The 17,653-nt window shown below is 41.7% G+C and overlaps 1 protein-coding gene across 5 annotated transcripts in view; it reads left to right on the top strand.

Moving 5' to 3' along the window:
* ATP13A3 (ATPase 13A3) overlaps positions 1-17,653 on the top strand; it is a 132,580-nt gene that overhangs the window by 99,358 nt on the left and 15,569 nt on the right. For all 5 annotated transcript variants that reach the window (XM_084639271.1, XM_084639273.1, XM_084639269.1 and 2 more), the window contains exons 20-29: positions 4,041-4,165; positions 6,913-7,091; positions 8,433-8,555; positions 8,644-8,723; positions 9,644-9,686; positions 9,793-9,902; positions 11,525-11,621; positions 12,892-12,964; positions 14,717-14,894; positions 16,384-16,571. In XM_084639271.1, coding sequence (XP_084495397.1) covers positions 4,041-4,165; positions 6,913-7,091; positions 8,433-8,555; positions 8,644-8,723; positions 9,644-9,686; positions 9,793-9,902; positions 11,525-11,621; positions 12,892-12,964; positions 14,717-14,894; positions 16,384-16,571 — 1,196 coding nt within the window. The remainder of the gene's footprint in view (positions 1-4,040; positions 4,166-6,912; positions 7,092-8,432; positions 8,556-8,643; positions 8,724-9,643; positions 9,687-9,792; positions 9,903-11,524; positions 11,622-12,891; positions 12,965-14,716; positions 14,895-16,383; positions 16,572-17,653) is intronic.

Raw genomic sequence — 17,653 nt, forward strand, 5'->3', positions numbered from 1 at the left:
CAGCTCAAAGCTGATGTACCAGAATAGAGAATCAGATTCCATGCTTCAGATGTGGAAGAATCAATAGAAGTAACTGAACATTCACGAAAGATGCCAGTGTCTTGCATACTTCCATGTTGTTCTGTCACAAAAGTGACAGAAGAAAATATGGAAAGTATGGTAGATCATGTGTCTATTTAGAAATCTCCAGAGCTTTGTGATCATTTTCATTTATTACCTGCACCTTTCCATGCAAGCTGCCTGGGAAAGTAATTAAAGTTGTGGCTTTGAAACAAAGACACAAAATTGGCTATAATTCTAATGACTTAGTATTCCATAAGATGTGCTCTTTGTAAAGCCAAAATTTAGTTTAGAAAGTTTTTCTCAGGGAAGAAGCTAGACATGGATATTTTAAAAAAAGTTTCTTATTCTTCTTCGAGTACTGTCTCTGTGGGTGCCACACATCGGGTGTTTGTATGCCTTTGGAGCCCTTGATTGGAGATTTTCCATTAGCAGTGTCCGTTTGGCCCAGACGCGGTCTATACAGCCCTGTGCTGCACACTGTGAACCGCCCTCCATTTCTTCTCTACTGCCTCTGCCTGAGACAGGCTCTAGTGTGCCCACCTTTTGCGTGCCTCAGGGTGTTTTGTAGTTGATCTGTAGTTAGTTTAGTGTTGGTTAGTTGCTGTTAGTATAGAATTAATTAGACACTAGTGAGAGTTGTGGGTATTTCCCTCTCTCTTCCCCCCCTTTTTTTCTCGGGAGCTCATTTGGCCTGGCTGGCATGCCTGCCTTGCCAGGTTTCAAACACTGCCTCTCTTGTTGGGAGGCTATCCCAGTCAGTGATGGCCACTCTAAGTGTGTCTGTTGCTTGGGAGAGTTCCAGAAGGGTAACTTCTGCCTGGCTTTCAAATCCTAGAGCACAGAAGAATTGGGAGACCAAATTGAACCTTCCAAAGATGGAATGCTCCCTTCAACCTGCTTCTGAGTAAGGTCAGCAGATCCCTGCATACATCTGTCTCCGGACAGACCCAGTGCCCCTTCAACTTTGTCCCAGGTCTCCCACCACAAGAAGCTGGCTCCCAAAAGGCCTCAATCCCCTGCTAAGTCTGCGGTGTCAGTCTTGGACCTCTCGACTCAGTACTGTGGACATGAATTACTCTTCTTCCTGTACCAGTGGGGGCCGGGAGATGCCAGAGCACTTCGGAGCATGGCACTAGCAGGCCCCGGGGTACTGTGTGGAAGGACAGCAAGGCCCAGGGCATGTACTCCTCTAGAACAGCACCATCTACATCAGACTTCTTAATGGTGCCTTCACGCATGGCTCCATAAGCACGAGCAAAGCCACAGTGCCAGACACTTTTGGCTCCGGTGCCTACATGCTCGAGATCAACAGTACCATCCACCACTTCTGCTATATCAATAACCCATTTCGCACAGGAGGAAGCCTGCTACTGCCAGGACTTGTCAGTGTTAGGCAAGTCGGTGTCCCCACGGCTTATGTGTACCGAACAACTCTTGGTACCTAGACCCTGGTGTCTGGATTGCCATTGCTTCCCAGTACCACAGGATTCTCTGCTGTTTTCTATTGGGGGGCCCTCCATTGGAGGACATTGAGGAGGGTGAAGGAGACATTCAGTCAGTCTCCCACTCTCAGTGTGGGGTTCCGTCCACATCGTTACAGGAACCCCTACTTCAACAAGGGTTCTTTCCCCATCAGGGATGGTGGGATCAGTCCTGGGTACCATCCCCTCTGTTATGTGGGCTCCCCAGTGGACATGCTGGGATTCTTGGGCAGTGTATAAGTAGCAATTTGCCAGACATCTGGCTCCATTGCACTGGGAGATGAGTTACACAGTCTCCTCCACCAAACCCCCAACATGAGGAGACCTTTGAAAAACAAGAGGCAAGGACAGACAAAGGCTACCCCTCACACTCCTATTTCGTCGTCATCTCCGGACAATGCAGTCATGGCTCCGTCACCACCGATGGCCAGCGATTTTCACCAGTTCCAGAACCTTCTGAAGAAGGGGGCTGACACCCTCCAGCAACCTCCTGAGGAGGTTAAAGACTCACAGCACAAACTCCTGGACATTCTACAGTTGGCTACACCCACCTGGATTGTGCTACCCATTAACGAAGTGCTTCTGGATCCAGTAAAGACTGTATGGCAAACTCCTGCCACCATCCCGCCAACTGGTAAACAAGTAGATAAGAAATATTATATCCCCCCACCAGGGACTTAAAATTTTTGTTTTCCCATACCCCATCTATTTCCCTGGTGGTGGATGCCATAAATGAGAGCAGGGTAACCAGTATTACTCCAGGTTTACCCCTTATGATAAAGACCAGAAGAGATTAGACCTTTTTGGCCAAAGGCCTATTCATCCGTGACTCTCCAATTTCATATTTCAAACTATCAGTCAGTTTTGCAGTCTTTATTGCACATCTTCCACAGGAGCATAGAGAGCACTTCCAGGCCATCATTAAGGAGGGTCAGTTATTAGCTGGAACCTCTCTCCAAGTGTCCTTACGTACCCCAGACGCTGCCACCAGAACCATCTCCACAGTAGTTGTCGTGCAAAGGGCATTGTGGCTCCAGCTGTCAGGGTTCCCAAGAAAGGTTCAGAATACTGTTGAGGACCTGCAGTTTGATAGTCAGAAGCTCTTCTTGGAAACTGTGGACAAGTCTCTGCACTCGCTGAAGGACTACAGGGCCACAATGACATCTCTTAGGAACAAGAGGAGATTTAGCAGGTCTCAGACTGCACAGAGACTGTGCCGAGTCCAGTTCTCTGGATTTCACAGAATCACTGAACCCTCTTGAAAGAGACAAATTCCAGAGGAAAAGAGCATCCCAGCCCCTTCAGTGAGTACCCAGTTATCATTGAAACAACACTTTGGGTTGGTTGAGGGTTGACTCCTCCCCCGCCTCCGAGTTTGCAAGCTGCAAACTTTTGCCACCACTTTTGGACACTTTTTTGCCATTAGCACCTTTCCCATCTGACAGGCCTGGCAGTATATTACAACAGACACGTGGGTCACGGAGGCTCTAACATCAGGCTATGTCATCCGCTTCGTGTCCCTTGCTCCCTCCCACCCTTGTTCCCCCTCCCTCTTCTGGGACCCCTCTCACAAGACTACAGATTCAAGAGGTAGACTCGCTCCATGATTTAGGAGCCACAGAATTGGTCCCATCCCCTCACGGGGGGGAAAGGGTTTTACTCAAAGTATTTTCTCATGCCAGAGAAGGACAGAGAGTTGAGACCAATCTTAGAACTAAGATGACTGAACAAATGTGTAAAGTCTCAAAAGTTCAGGATGGTGACTCTGGCAGTTATAATCCCTTCTCTAGAAGCGGGAGAATTGTTTTTTGGCTCTCACTCTACAGGGACACCTATTTCCATACAGCAATACATCCCACACAGAGGAAACACTGTGGGCCAGGATCATTTTCAATATCAAGTACTTCCTTTTTGTCTCTGTTCTCAAAGGATCTAGCAGTAGTCGCTGCTTACATTTGGCAAGAAGTAATTTGAGTTTTCCCATATCTCGATGACTGGCTACTCAAGGGTTGATCTTACAAAATGGAACTAACTTCCCCAGACAGCCCCTCCCTCCCCCACCCCGATTTGGATCTCCAGCTAAATGTAAAAGAATGCGCAGCCCTATATGCCCTTGTGCGTGGCACGAGATTGTACAGTGCAGATGCGTGGGCTAAACAGACAGAAAATCTCCGATCAAGGACTCCAGAGCTGCACAAGCACCCACAGAGAGACGCACCTCAAAGAGATGCAGGTACTGCACAAAATGAGTGACTTCTTTTCCACTTTTGTGATTACGTTTTATTTTTCCTTAAATAAATAAACTAATTAAAAATGAACAGAAATTATTTCTCAGATCACTTATGAGGCTGAATCTTTTTATTATTTTTCACAATTAAAAATAAAACCGTTCTCTTTGCTTTGCCAGAATAGCAGAGTCACATTGTTTTAAAAAAACGTCCATCCTACACCAATTAGCTGTAATTTTTCTGAAAATGATTTCCCTTGTTCTTACAGAGATGCCATTGAAAGCAACATGGATTTTATGGGGTTAATTATAATGCAAAACAAACTAAAGCAAGAAACCCCGGCTGTACTTGAAGACTTGCATAAAGCCAACATTCGCACAGTCATGGTCACAGGTTAGAATATAGTTAATCCAACATTTTGGGAACAAATAAATGTATTGTTTTGAAAGGGTATAATGCTTTTTTCCCCATCTATGTGTTCTATAGTCCATGTGGGTTGTTATATTTAACATCCAGCATGCAAAGCTGAGTTGTATTTAGTTTCTCTGCTCCAAGTTCACTCTCTTGTATAGAAAAAGTTTGATATTGTACAGAAACAAGAAGAGAAAGGGACAATAACATTTCTGCTTTTGGTATCTGAGGACAGGAAGTATGATCTTGTGACAACCCACAAGACTAAGAGCCAGAAGATCTAGATTCTGTTCCTTATTCTGCTGTATACTCCCTGTGTGGCTTGGGACAAGTCGTTTAACTGATCTGTGCCTCAGTTTCCCCATCAGTAAAAGAAGGGGTGTATAGGGGTATGAGGCTTAGTTCAGTAATATGTATAAAGCACTTTTGAGATGCTTGGAAGGAAGATGCAATGGAAATTCACATCAATCTGAGTTGTGCTATTTGTTAAAAATTATGCATTTATTTGGGGTGAAAAAAAGAAAAAAAATTAAATTGTTGTATAGATGTACCAAAATTCTACCTTACTGTAATAATATCCAAGAGTGAACTGTGAACAATGCCGGGGTGATTCTGTGCTTGTTCCTGTGGTTGATTGATAGTTATTTTGATTGAATTAATTGATCTGACCTGTAGTCCTTCTGAATAAGCCTTCCTGCTCCACTGTATTTCAGTAGAGTTAAAAGTGGTCTGTCCATCTGCCTCTTTTTCATTGTTTCTCCAGGAATATTTCTGTTTCTAGCTTTTACATCTTGGTAGGTATGGAGTAGACCTGAGACTTCTGCTGCCTATGAAAATGGGTAGTGGACATCTTGCAGAAATTAAACTCAGACACAGAAGATACCGTACCAACTGACATTACTACCCTGGAAGAGAAAAGGGAAAAGATTTGGTTGTGAAATAGCAAAGTGGGTCACTCAGGGTTAGTTTTGTGAGGTTTGCGCAGACTAGAATGATACTGCAACTGCTATGCAAGGAAAGCTAGAAATATAGTTGTAATTTAAAATGTTTGGCGGATTAGTCACAAGACGCAGAGCGCAGAGACACAAGTAGGTGGAAATGTGCATATATAATTATATCAGGTTTCAGAGTAGCAGCCGTGTTAGTCTGTATTCACAAAAAGAAAAGGAGTACTTGTGGCACCTTAGAGACTAACCAATTTATTTGAGCATAAGCTTTCGTGAGCTACAGCTCACTTCATCGGATGCATAAAAGTGGAAAATGCAGTGAGGATATTTTTATACACACAGACCATGAAAAAATGGGTGTTTATCACTTCAAAAGGTTTTCTCTCCCCCCACCTCACTCTCCTGCTGGTAATAGCGTATCTAAAGTGATCACTCTCCTTACAATGTGTATGATAATCAAGGTGGGCCATTTCCAGCATGAATCCAGGGTTTAACAAGAAAGTCTGAGGAGCGGGGGGAGGGGAGGAAAAAACAAGGGGAAATAGGTTACTTTTTATAATGATTCAACCACTCCCAATCTCTATTCAAGCCTAAGTTAATTGTATCCAATTTGCCAATGAATTCCAATTCAGCAGTTTCTTGCTGGAGTCTGGTTTTGAAGTTTTTCTGTTGTAATATCGCAACTTTCATGTCTGTAATCATGTGACCAGAGAGATTGAAGTGTTCTCCGACTGGTTTTTGAATGTTACAATTCTTGATGTTTGATTTGTGTCCATTTATTCTTTTGTGGAGAGACTGTCTGGTTTGGTCAATGTACATGGCAGGGGGGCATTGCTGGCACATGATGGCATAGATCACATTGGTAAATGTGCAGGTGAGTGAGCCTCTGATAGTGTGGCTGATGTTATTAGGCCCTGTGATGGTGTCCCCTGAATAATTATATATTGTCCTGGAATGAAAGGTGCTATATAAATGCAGGGACAAAGAGTCAGGACCTGGATTTTATTGCCTGCTATATGGCTTGCTTTTCATATGACCTTGCATAAGTCACTTTGGGTCATATTTTTAAAAGGATGCATGCTTCCTAAGTACCCCCAAAACAAACTGTATACCCCTGCACAAGACTGTCAGGGCTGTATCTCTGTCCCCCCACCCTCTTCTCCCCCCCAGTACAATGAAATGGATAATAGTAGGTATTTAATAATCCTAGAAGATCCGGGTTGGAAGGGACCTCAGGAGGTCATCTAGTCCCACCCCGTGCTCAAAGCAGGACCAATCCCCAACTAAATCATCCAAGCCAGGGCTTTGCCAAGCTGGGCCTTAAAACCCTCTAAGGATGGAGATTCCATCACTTCCCTAGGTAACCCATTCTAAGTGCTTCACCACCCTCCTAGTGACTAGTAACCTAGTTTTTCCTAATACCCAACCTAGACCTCCCGCACTGCAACTTGAGACCATTGCTTCTTGTTCTGTCATCTGCTACCACTGAGAACAGTCTAGATCCATCCTCTTTGAAACTCCCCTTCAGGCAGTTGAAGGCTGCTATCAAATCCCCCTTCACTCTTCTCTTCTGCAGACTAAATAAGACTAAATACCAGGAGGTACAATATCATGATTGTCTGCGGATTTTAATTGTTGTAAGGAAGTAATTGATGCCAGTGAGACAGATCTGCTGCTCCTGCTATTTAAAGCAAGTTTTAATTAAGTATGATCCTTTCCTGATGATCATCTATATTGCCATTTGTTTAATGAAACCCTTTTTTTACTTTACTTGCTTAACAGGTGATAACATGTTAACTGCTGTCTCTGTGGCTAGAGACTGTGGAATGATTCTACCTCAGGATAAGGTCATTATTGCTGAAGCACTACCTCCAAAGGATGGGCAAGTTGCCAGGGTAAACTGGCATTATGCAGATACCTTCACAAAACGCACTAATTCATCACCAGCCATTAACTCACAGGTAATTTCTGCATTGCTTTATCTCGACAAGTGTTAGCATGAGTTTAATACTAGGTTCGCTTATTTCATTTCCTTAAATTATTCTAGTACATAGTTGTACAAGTCATAATAAATGCACTACTTAACTTACCAAGGAAAATGCAACAAAATGCAATCCCATAAGTACAGCACAATTCTGCCATTCACAATGTGGGGCTGGCTTAGAACTGCAAACTGTTTCAAGAAACAAATTCCTATGATTTGATCTTTCACTGAACTCTGCTTGATTTAATTAACAACTAAAACTCAGAGTTGATTCATTTTCAGTCTGGAAAAATTGTCTGAGACCATCTGAGGAAATCTGGCTCAGATGCACTCAGCTGGCCAGCAGGGTGTGCCTCTCTATTGCAGAAGCTGTCCATTGGCCAGCACACCGAAATCCTAACCCTCGGCGTAGTTGGGAAGCCATCAGCTTTACCTGTGGCAGAGCAGCCTCATTTTAAGGCCCTTAGTGTAAACTACACCTGAGAGAGAGATTGTAATGATAGTAATATGTATACTGCTGTTCTCCTCTTCACACCACTGTGCACACATTAAAATCATGAAATTACATTGAAACAGAACTTTGCTCTTGAGGGAACAGATCTACTCAAGTGCTGGGTTTTGTCCTCTTCGGGGGAAAAACGTAAATATATTGAAACCTGTCTCAAAGACAACAGCTTTACTGAACACTGGCCTGCATAAAGATACCACCCCAAGATATATTATACCGTGTTAAATTGCCTCCATTTACGAGCTTGATCTTATTCCCATTTGAGTCAGCTAAGGAAAACCCCATTTGTCATCAGTGCTGCAGGGGAGTGTCCTGAATGACCACCTTTCCAAAGCAGCAAAACACTGCCCAGTTGCAGAGACCGGCCCCAGACACAGCAGCATCCTCACATGTGAGACCTGTGACTCCATGTCATTTGTGCCCGGGGGCTCTGCATGCTCTAGTTCCGCTTATTGCGTTACGTTTTAAAACACCAACCTGCAGTAAAATATCAAGTGTTACTGGTAGAATGGTGCTGCAGCTGCAGGCGACTTTCATACATCGAAAATCTGTTTTTATTAAAGGGCTCGTTCTAAAATATTTATTTATAATTAACTGTGTAATAAACCGTAGAATTTTTGCTATTAAATAAGTGTGATTTAATCTTACAAGGTTTCCTGCACCTCAAATTAAAATTCTCAGCAACCTTTATTAAAGCTATATTTCCAAAGATACTACTTCTGTTGGTCCTTTGTGTAGTGTCTTGAAATATAAAGAATATGGGTAAGTATATTATGACTAAAATCACCAAAGTTCCTTGTTTTGATACAGGATATTCCAATTAAATTGGTCCATGAAAGTCTTGAGGGCCTCCAGCTGACTAAATACCATTTTGCAATGAATGGAAAGTCATTTGCAGTGATCCTGGAGCATTTTCAGGACCTTGTGCCCAAGGTTAGTAACCTGACAGGTGTTTGGCCTTTTGGAGGATGTGCAGATTTTGCACTGTGACTAATGCTGTAAGAAATCTGTTGTCTTTCAGCTGGTGTTGCATGGCACTGTATTTGCCCGCATGGCACCTGATCAGAAAACCCAGCTAGTGGAAGCATTACAAAATGTGGAGTGAGTATTTGTTTGTTTCTGAAAACGTTGTGTGTTTAGTGTGTGAGAAAAATGTTCTTAGGTGAAAACAGAGCATTTTACTGTTTGAGCTGTTTATATTTAGCCTGATAAAAAGGCTAGACTATGAAATCTTAGTTGGCTAATCGGACCGTTAATAGGGCTGTTTCCAAAATAGTGTCATTTTTCGGAGGACTGTGAAACACAGTTTTTTTAAATAGCTGCTTTTTCAGGAGGTTGCAACGGAAGGATTTAATTTGGCACCGCATCAATTTAGCCTAAATTGACCAGTGTGTTTCTGAGGCATAATCAAAAATCTTGTTACTTGGTTTAGGATGAACTGTTCAGTAGAAATTAACTGAGGATCTTATTAAACAAGTAAATATTTATGGGATGAATTCTGCGTGTTCCATCATTCATGTCCCGTCAAATTGGCCCCTACTTTTTCTTTGTTTTTTAAAGGGGATTAGCCAAATGGCTGGTTTACTTTTGCCACTGTATTTTTTTTCCCCTGATGTAGGTTTTTCTAGTTTTAGTGATAGTTTCCATCTGATACCTTAGAAATAATTTGTTGAAAAAATATGTAATAAAATATTGCAAGATGCACCTTACCCAAGCTCTAGAGGCAGCATGGTGCAGTAGATGAAGTATGGGAAAGGTGGTCGCAAACTTCTGAGTTTTAATCCTGGCTATGGCATTGTCCATAGCTTGCTTCTTGACCTGGGGCAAGTCACTTAACTTTTCTGCCTCAGTTTCCCTATCTACATAATGATAATAGTAATAATCTGCTATCCTGAGGATTTGTTAAAGTCTGTACAGCACTTGGAAAGCGTAAGGTTGTATAAAAGTGTTCAGTATAATTGGAGTTAAGTATTACAGTTATGGAATGAAGTAGAATGCTGACACTTGTCTGGTTTTTATAGTTACTATGTTGGCATGTGTGGAGATGGTGCAAATGACTGTGGTGTAAGTACACTTCTATTTTGTTTAAGGAGTTATTGTCACATTATTGTGAATTGTAAAGCTAAAAGATTATTAAAAAATCTCTAACTATCCTCATGATAACTGGCAGGCACTGAAGAAGGCCCATGGTGGTATATCACTGTCTGAACTTGAGGCTTCTGTGGCATCACCATTCACCTCCAGAACCTCTAGTATTTCCTGTGTGCCAAACCTTATCAGGTAACACACCTCAGAATTTTCAACAAACTGTTTTGCATAAGTAGATGTGGTTGATAGAGCACGGTGTGCCTTGCAATATCCTACATGCCAGCAATATGAAATCAAAGCAGTGTGTGCCTGTTTTTCTCCATACACAGTTTAACCTGCTGTTTGATATGAGAGGGGCCCAGTTTGGATCCTGAGGATCAGACATAACCCGTAATGTTTTTCGTTTTTAGTAAAGGCACTCTGGGAGTAATGTATTGTATTTCCACAGAATGATCCCATATGTTTTTATCCCAATTTTTGTCCATGTAAAATTAATTTCTTCCTTAAAGTTGTGAGTGAGCCTTTAGCCATCCAAAGTAGTCTGAAGGTATATTAAATGTCCTAAGAATTAATTGATTTTCTGCCATTAGAAATCAGGATTAATTTTTTGGAGTTTACGGGCAGCTTTAACAACAATTCTAATATCTGTGCTCTTGGAGAGAGACCATTCAGGACTGAAAAAGCTGTGGTTTGTGCCACAGATTTTGTTCATGCCCTGAAGTGCAGTTCTGCTCCGAAGAGTGACAGTAAAGGAGGCACTTGGGGTTTCATGTTTGTCTCAATGATTGCTGGACCAGATTTACTCTGTTTACATTTATAAAGGTGTCTCTTTCTAGGTGTTGTCAGTCCCTGCAAACTTAACCTGGGGTCTGAGAAGCAAGCAATGTTCTTTCCTGCTTGTGCATAATCACCAGCACTAAAAATTCTTCTGGCAACTTCTGCCCTTAGCGATAACTTTGGGGGAAACCCATTGAAGTTTCAAATGGAGATGCTGAGAACTGATTTTTGTCCCAGTAACTGGAGCTTGGCTAACAACTTTCCCGATGCACAAGCCAGAATAGAACCCGGTTCAGTCTACTGCAGCTGTGCAGGTCTGTGATAAGTGCTCAGAAGTAATGTAAAAAGAAAGGGAGTACTTGTGGCACCTTAGAGATTAACACATTTATTTGAGCGTAAGCTTTCGTGAGCTACAGCTCACTTCATCGGACGAAAGCTTACGCTCAAATAAATTTGTTAGTCTCTAAGGTGCCACAAGTCCTCCTTTTCTTTTTGGGAATACAGACTAACATGGCTGCTACTCTGAAACCAGAATCATAGAATATCAGGGTTGGAAGGGACCTCAGGAGGTCATCTAGTCCAACCCCCTGCTCAAAGCAGGACCAATCCCCAATCAAATCATCCCAGCCAGGGCTTTACCCAGAAGTAATGTGTGTCCCCGAAGTCAGCAGATGGGATTCTGGGTGCTCCCAGAGAGCGTCTGTTGAGTAAAAAGGTGCCACCCTAGAAGAGAGGTGCATTTTAATTTATTGATTGGTTTTCCAGTAAACCTTTTTAAAATTAAACAGCATCAAAATGTGGTGATTCTCTGTAGATGGCTTGTTCACAATTGTGATCAGCTAGCAAATGTATTCTCACCCCCCTCCTCCCCTTTTTTTTCTTTTCAGTTTCTTTTCATGTTTCTGACCTTTCTATCTTTAGCTGAAAATATCTCACTGCGTTGGCTATTCTGTTCAGTGCTAGCTATCTTTTTGCTAACCAGGCTATAATTGTTGGCTTAAATGGCTTTAGTTATATGGATGTATTTGTTTTTACAGGGAAGGCCGTGCTGCTTTAATAACTTCCTTTTGCGTATTTAAGTTTATGGCTTTGTACAGCATTATCCAGTATTTCAGCGTTACCCTACTATATTCTGTGAGTATTTGACAATATAGCACTTGAAACATTATTAAATATAATTCAAAGGGCTTAAGATAAGCAAATTAACCTCTGGCTGGTGCAAATTAATGTACTGTCAATTTCTTTGGGAGCTTGGTGATTATGGTAAGATTCATCGTGTCTTTGTTCTCTAGATAATGTATATAATGGTCATCGAAAAATATTACAGTTTTGCCTTTGATGACTAGCTAACTTTACCACGGTATTCACAGTATTTCATAAAAAGCAAAGGAGTACTAGTGGCACCTTAGAGACTAACCAATTTATCTGAGCATAAGCTTTCGTGAGCTACAGCTCACTTCATCGATGAAGTGAGCTGTAGCTCACGAAAGCTTATGCTCAGATAAATTGGTTAGTCTCTAAGGTGCCACAAGTCCTCCTTTTCTTTTTGCGAATACAGACTAATACGGCTGTTACTCTGAAACCTGACAGTATTTCATGTCCTTCTCAGTAGTTAGTATAAGGTATACTGTGGTAACATTTTCTGTTTGTTAAAGGCAAAAAAACCAAAATCAGGTTATAACGGCTCTCAGAACTGCTGTGATGGAGGTATGTACCCAGAGAGAGCAATAAAATACTAAAATCTAACAGAACGTGTAGAATGAAGACCTGTTTTTCCATTGGTTACCATGCCATGGTATCAACAACTACTAAAGGAATGGTACTGTAAACAAAATGGCACGTCAGTAATGACATACAACTGGAGACAGAGCAACTGGAAGATACTGAGTTGTGGGGAAGAAAATGGGTTGGGTGTATTTTGGCAGAAATGACCTAATTTAAAGGCCCTCAGTGGAAATTCCTTCCACTTTAACTGTTGGCTAATTCACCTCTGTATCTTTAATTCAGAATACCAGTTAGTAGTAAGGGAGTTTTGGAGTGGCAGCTTTTGAGCCATATGCTATGTGATTAAATTATTGGGATTTTCTGGTATAGAACCCTTGGGGAACTTCAGGGTTTAAGATAGCCTTTGTTTGCTGGGTGTAGGCAGCATTGTAATCTACTCATTTGGCCAAAGAACAACTTACACTTAAAAACTACCTAGAAATTGATGTGAATCTGCATGCTTTAGTGTCATACAGTACATTGGTACCACAGGGTTTGATTCTGTGCACAGTACTCCTGACTCCCACAGTCTTTGGACACTCACCCATTGTTTATAAAGTTTCGGTGCAAGTATTCATGTAGATGAATTTTTTTAAAAAGCTGTAAAATGAGTAATATTGTCCTTGTGTTTTCTGTATAGATCCTGAGTAATTTAGGAGATTTCCAGTTTCTTTTCATCGATCTGGCAATCATTTTGGTGGTTGTCTTTACCAGTGAGTATTGTGCTGAATTACTTCTCATGCTTTGCTTGATTAGCAATCAGCTGTTTAATTAACTAGGAAAAAAGAGCAAATGTGTGTCTCAGGCACATACTTTTTAGCATCTTGTTAAATATTCCTATTAACCATCAATATGACTTGTGGTTTGGTAGCTGTAAAGGCTCCATCTCAAAAGTATGAGTCAACTAAATGATAAAGTACACACATTTCTGACAGGTGTCCCCCTGCATCTTTCTTCTACAGTTCAGCATGTAGCTATAGTATAGGAGGGAGATGGGGTTATTTAAAAAAACCCCGAAGGTAAAAACCTGTTACTTCTTGTTTTAAATACCATTGTTCATGTAAATGGTCTAAATGTACATTGTTAGTTGTGTCTGCCATGCCAGTAAGTATTTTCCTGGTTGTCCTTGGGCAGCCACAGGTCTCTTGTGGCCCTTGTGCTTTTTTTGTGTGATTTCTGCTTTCGTTCAGTAGTTACTGTTTCATTGTCAGATGTTCTCCCAGTCTCTGCGCACTGGGGATGGGTAGGAGAAGGGACTGACCTTCCTCCTCCCCACCCCGCCTCCCACCTGACACACACCAGCAGGCAAGGGGCCCAGGAACCTCCTTCTCTCCTTCCCTTCCTATCCCACGAGAGAGAGATGCCACTTACGTCGGTCGCTCCTTAAGGGAATGTAGGAGAAAAGGGTGAACAAACCGTGGGAATAATCCCCAAAACAGTGTATGAATTAGAAAATCTAATGCTGAAGTATTGCACTAAATCGGAGTGAGCTCAGGTATGTGATGTTGTGTCACCACACAGAGTTGATTAGCAGTCATGATGTCATGAATGCAGCTTTTGGCAGTACAGTGAGGCTGAAATTTGACCAATAGCGAGTAGGCATTATTTAAAGAGTTACGGCTCATTTCATCCAAAAGATCATGGTGCGATTACACTTTGTTGTTTACATTTTCACAAGTGGATTTTTTTTTATGCACAAGAGATTACAGTCTCACTTGTGCTGTAGGCATATGTATTTATCCACACTTGTAAAGCAAGCAGATAGTGATTAGCTCAGGGGATTTTAGCAGAATTATTATTGCTCTTGAAATTGAAGTATACTGTCTCAAGACAAAGACCGGGAACCTGTAATTGCTGCTGATTTTTACAGGTGCCATGAAGATGGGAAGGCTGGTCTACCTCTGCTGCTACTCTGGCCCCCTGTTCCTTGGCTGCCCTGGGTGCCACAAGGCTGGGTTAGCCAATGGGAGGCTGGTTTTCTCCATCTCTGTGGCAGCAGCCTATTGAGATGCTGCCTTGTGCAAAACTGATGCACGTTACTAGGACTCAGAACCACCAAAGCAATTTGGGACAATGCAAATATCTGAAAGTCTCAAGCAGAACATTCTGAAGCTTTGTCTAGGCTACGAGGTAGGGGTGAGAGTCCCCGGTTGCATACACATACTTGCACTAGCTCTCATCCAGCCTGTGTGCGTATAAACAGCTGTGTAGTCATGGTAGCCCAGAGGCATGGCTGAACCAGGCCAAGTGCTTACCCCCCGGTTTTAGGCAGCTACTACTTGTGCTAACGTGGCTACTTATCCTCTTGCGAGCCCAAGGAGAGCTAGCGTGGTATGGTACGGGAGCAGGGGAATCATACCCAGACCTCCTAGCGTACACACAGCCTAATTCCATAGAAGTTAAACAAAATAATACTTGGAAATGTGCAGATTATAAACTCCTTGATTTTCTTTCTCCCAATACAGTGAGTTTAAATTCTGCTTGGAAGGAGCTTGTTGCACAAAGGCCACCTTCAGGTCTCATCTCAGGTCAACTTCTCTGCTCAGTTCTGTCTCAGATTATCACCTGCCTGAGTTTTCAAACCATAGGATTTATTTGGGTCAAACAACAACCCTGGTATGAGCCCTGGACCACAACGTCAGAGTAAGTTGTACACTGGTAAATACAGAATATGGTAACACTGATTAGGGGGAATGGTTTATAAATATTTTAATGCCCTTTGGTAACTAGCAAATTCCAAGGTGCCTTTCACATGGCAACTGGCTAATGGGCAGTTTTCCTTGCCATGGAAGGAGAAAAGGCTTCTGATTTCTTGGAATCAAACTACAACAGGATTCTTGCCTTGAGTGGGCCTCAGCTTGCCCTGACAGCGTCTTTCACAGAACTGGAGGTCTCCCTCTTCCCTGCTGCCTGTAAGATTCATGTGGGGACCAGTAGGGAAAGGTGGGGTCATGTCAGATGATCAGGATATGGTGTGTGGAAGAATTGGCAAAGGGTTGGGGATGCTGCAAGGTGAGCAGAGAGTGAGAGATGATTTGCCCTCTTGGAGGAAGACGAATAATCTTCTCATGCTCAGGAAGTTACATCAGGGCAAGTGGCCTAATGGACTTCATTTGGTCCGGGGTAGGAGGATTAGTGAAGCATGCGTTATGGGATTGGGATGCTAGAGGTGAAGTACAGAAGAAGTTTCACTGAGCTGCAGTACCACCGTGTAGAACACTACGGTACCATATTCTAAGGGTTGAAGATAATGTACTGGGGGAGTTCTATGACCCCCTTATAAGGAATGGCTGGAGGGACCACAAGAGACCATCAGAGATGGACTATCAATGTTTACATCACTGTGTGGAGGGTGGAAAGGAAGGGAAAGTAATCATCTTTGTATGATAGTCTGATGTGCTAAGATAGAGTCTTAGCAATTACTTCCAGTTGTTAATGTTAGTAGAAGTGGGTCTGCACTGGAGCCCTGAACTTCAGAGCAATTTTCAGATCCAACCTTTTTCTGCTCTGTATAGAGAAGTTCTATCATCCTGTTATGAAGCAGCAGCGTTATCTGCCCTGTCACAAAGAGTCGTGTTTAAGTAATAAAATAGGAGTTAGAATTCAAGGTTTACAACGAAGCTTGTTTCAAACTTGCTTTATTTCCTATGTACACAATTTTTTGTGTGTAGCTGCTCAATGCATACAGTGGACAGTGTTCACCTGTGATAACTTCGTCTTGCCGCTAGCTTGTGTACCATGTCAGTGGCGTATAAATAACGGCTACAGGCCGTTATTTATACCAGTCTCGCTTCGTTTATTTTTCAGTTTGTAAAATTCACTTACTGCAGCCTCTACAGGCAGTAGAACAATAAAAGTCCTATTCAGTTTGTATCACTAGCTGACACAATGGAAACACAGAAGAATTCAGAACTCAAGGGGCACAAAAGAAACCCCAGTTCATGACCTCAGTCACCGCCTGACACAAAGGCCTTTCTGAACTACTTCATCAACTGTTGTAAAATGTCTAAAATACACCCACCATAACCTCTGTAGCCATTTATACTGGAATTATTTTCACAATAAAGACAAGGCTGAAACTTACTGTAATCCTCAACTTTGACTCCGTGTTGAATGTGCTTCTGCATTGCAGTGCATGTAACTTATCAGCAGCCACGAACACCCGTTCCTCGCAACATGAGAATGAGACTCTTCACGATGAGCACAATATCAAAAACTATGAAAACACAACAGTGTTCTTTATCTCCAGCTTTCAGTACCTCATAGTGGCAATTGTCTTTTCTAAAGGGAAGCCCTTTAGACAGCCTTGCTACAAAAATGGTAAGTCTCCTCTCATTATATACAATTCCTCTGTATTTTTCTAAGTAAGAATCCAGATTACAGGAGGCATGTTTTGTTCACTTAGCACATTTGTTTAGGTGCAAGTTGTGCTGCTTTTTCAGTAACAGATTTGCTGCTGCAAGAATGTGGGGTTCCCCCAAGAGAAGAGGGAGGGGATAGTTTCTCAGGTGAAAATAGATGGGGCAGTATTATAGAATAGTCAAGATTTCCTCTGGGAATTTGGGAAGGTTAATGCAGAAATTCTCACGTGCTACAAATTTTAACTTTTTTTCCAAAGTAAAATGCATGAAATGTGAATGGTATGCTCTCTCTGGGAAAACCACCTAAATACAGTCATTACCACTGTATTGAATGAGGTTTCTCTATTGACTCAATGATTTTGGTAGCAGAAAACTCCTACATTCCACTGCTGTTTTGTTTAAGACATGGAATAATAACATTTTTCACTTCTTAATCTGTGGGGACTGTGTGCTTGCTGCATACACTAAAATCTGCTTGCTAATATCCTTAAGATAGTTTTATGTGTTTAGAAATCTCACATTCAGATTTTTTAGATTTAGATTCAGGTGCTTTAATGTTTTTCAGAATTCTGAAAGATTCTGGTCTGCATTATAGGCCTCAAAACTTACATTTTAAATATGGTCTTTTCTTGGGAGAGCAAAAAAGTGTAATCTAAAATCTGTAATTTTTTGTTGTTAGGGCAGTGGTTGATTTGAACTCCTGTAATTTAGTCATTTTATATTTATCTAAAATTATGTGTATGGGTATATATTGTTTTAGAAGGTTAATGGAGAAAAAATATACATATACAGTTAATGAAGTAATATATACACGTGTGTGCACGCACACTACAGTGAAATGAGGATTATATCCACCATTGCAATGTGCTTTGAGGTTTATATTCTGCTGTTGTGAAAGGGGAAAACTTCTTGTAAGTTAAGTGTCACATAAGATGCATTGTTTTTATAAATTAATGAGAATTAACCAGATGTTTAAGGTGGCTTTTTTGCAAATACTATAAAATCATTGCAATATAATTTTACAGGAGAGAAATCCAAAAC

The sequence above is a fragment of the Lepidochelys olivacea genome (genome assembly GCF_965140295.1).
Source record: "Lepidochelys olivacea isolate rLepOli2 genome assembly, chromosome: 9".
NCBI classification, from domain to species: domain Eukaryota; kingdom Metazoa; phylum Chordata; order Testudines; family Cheloniidae; genus Lepidochelys; species Lepidochelys olivacea.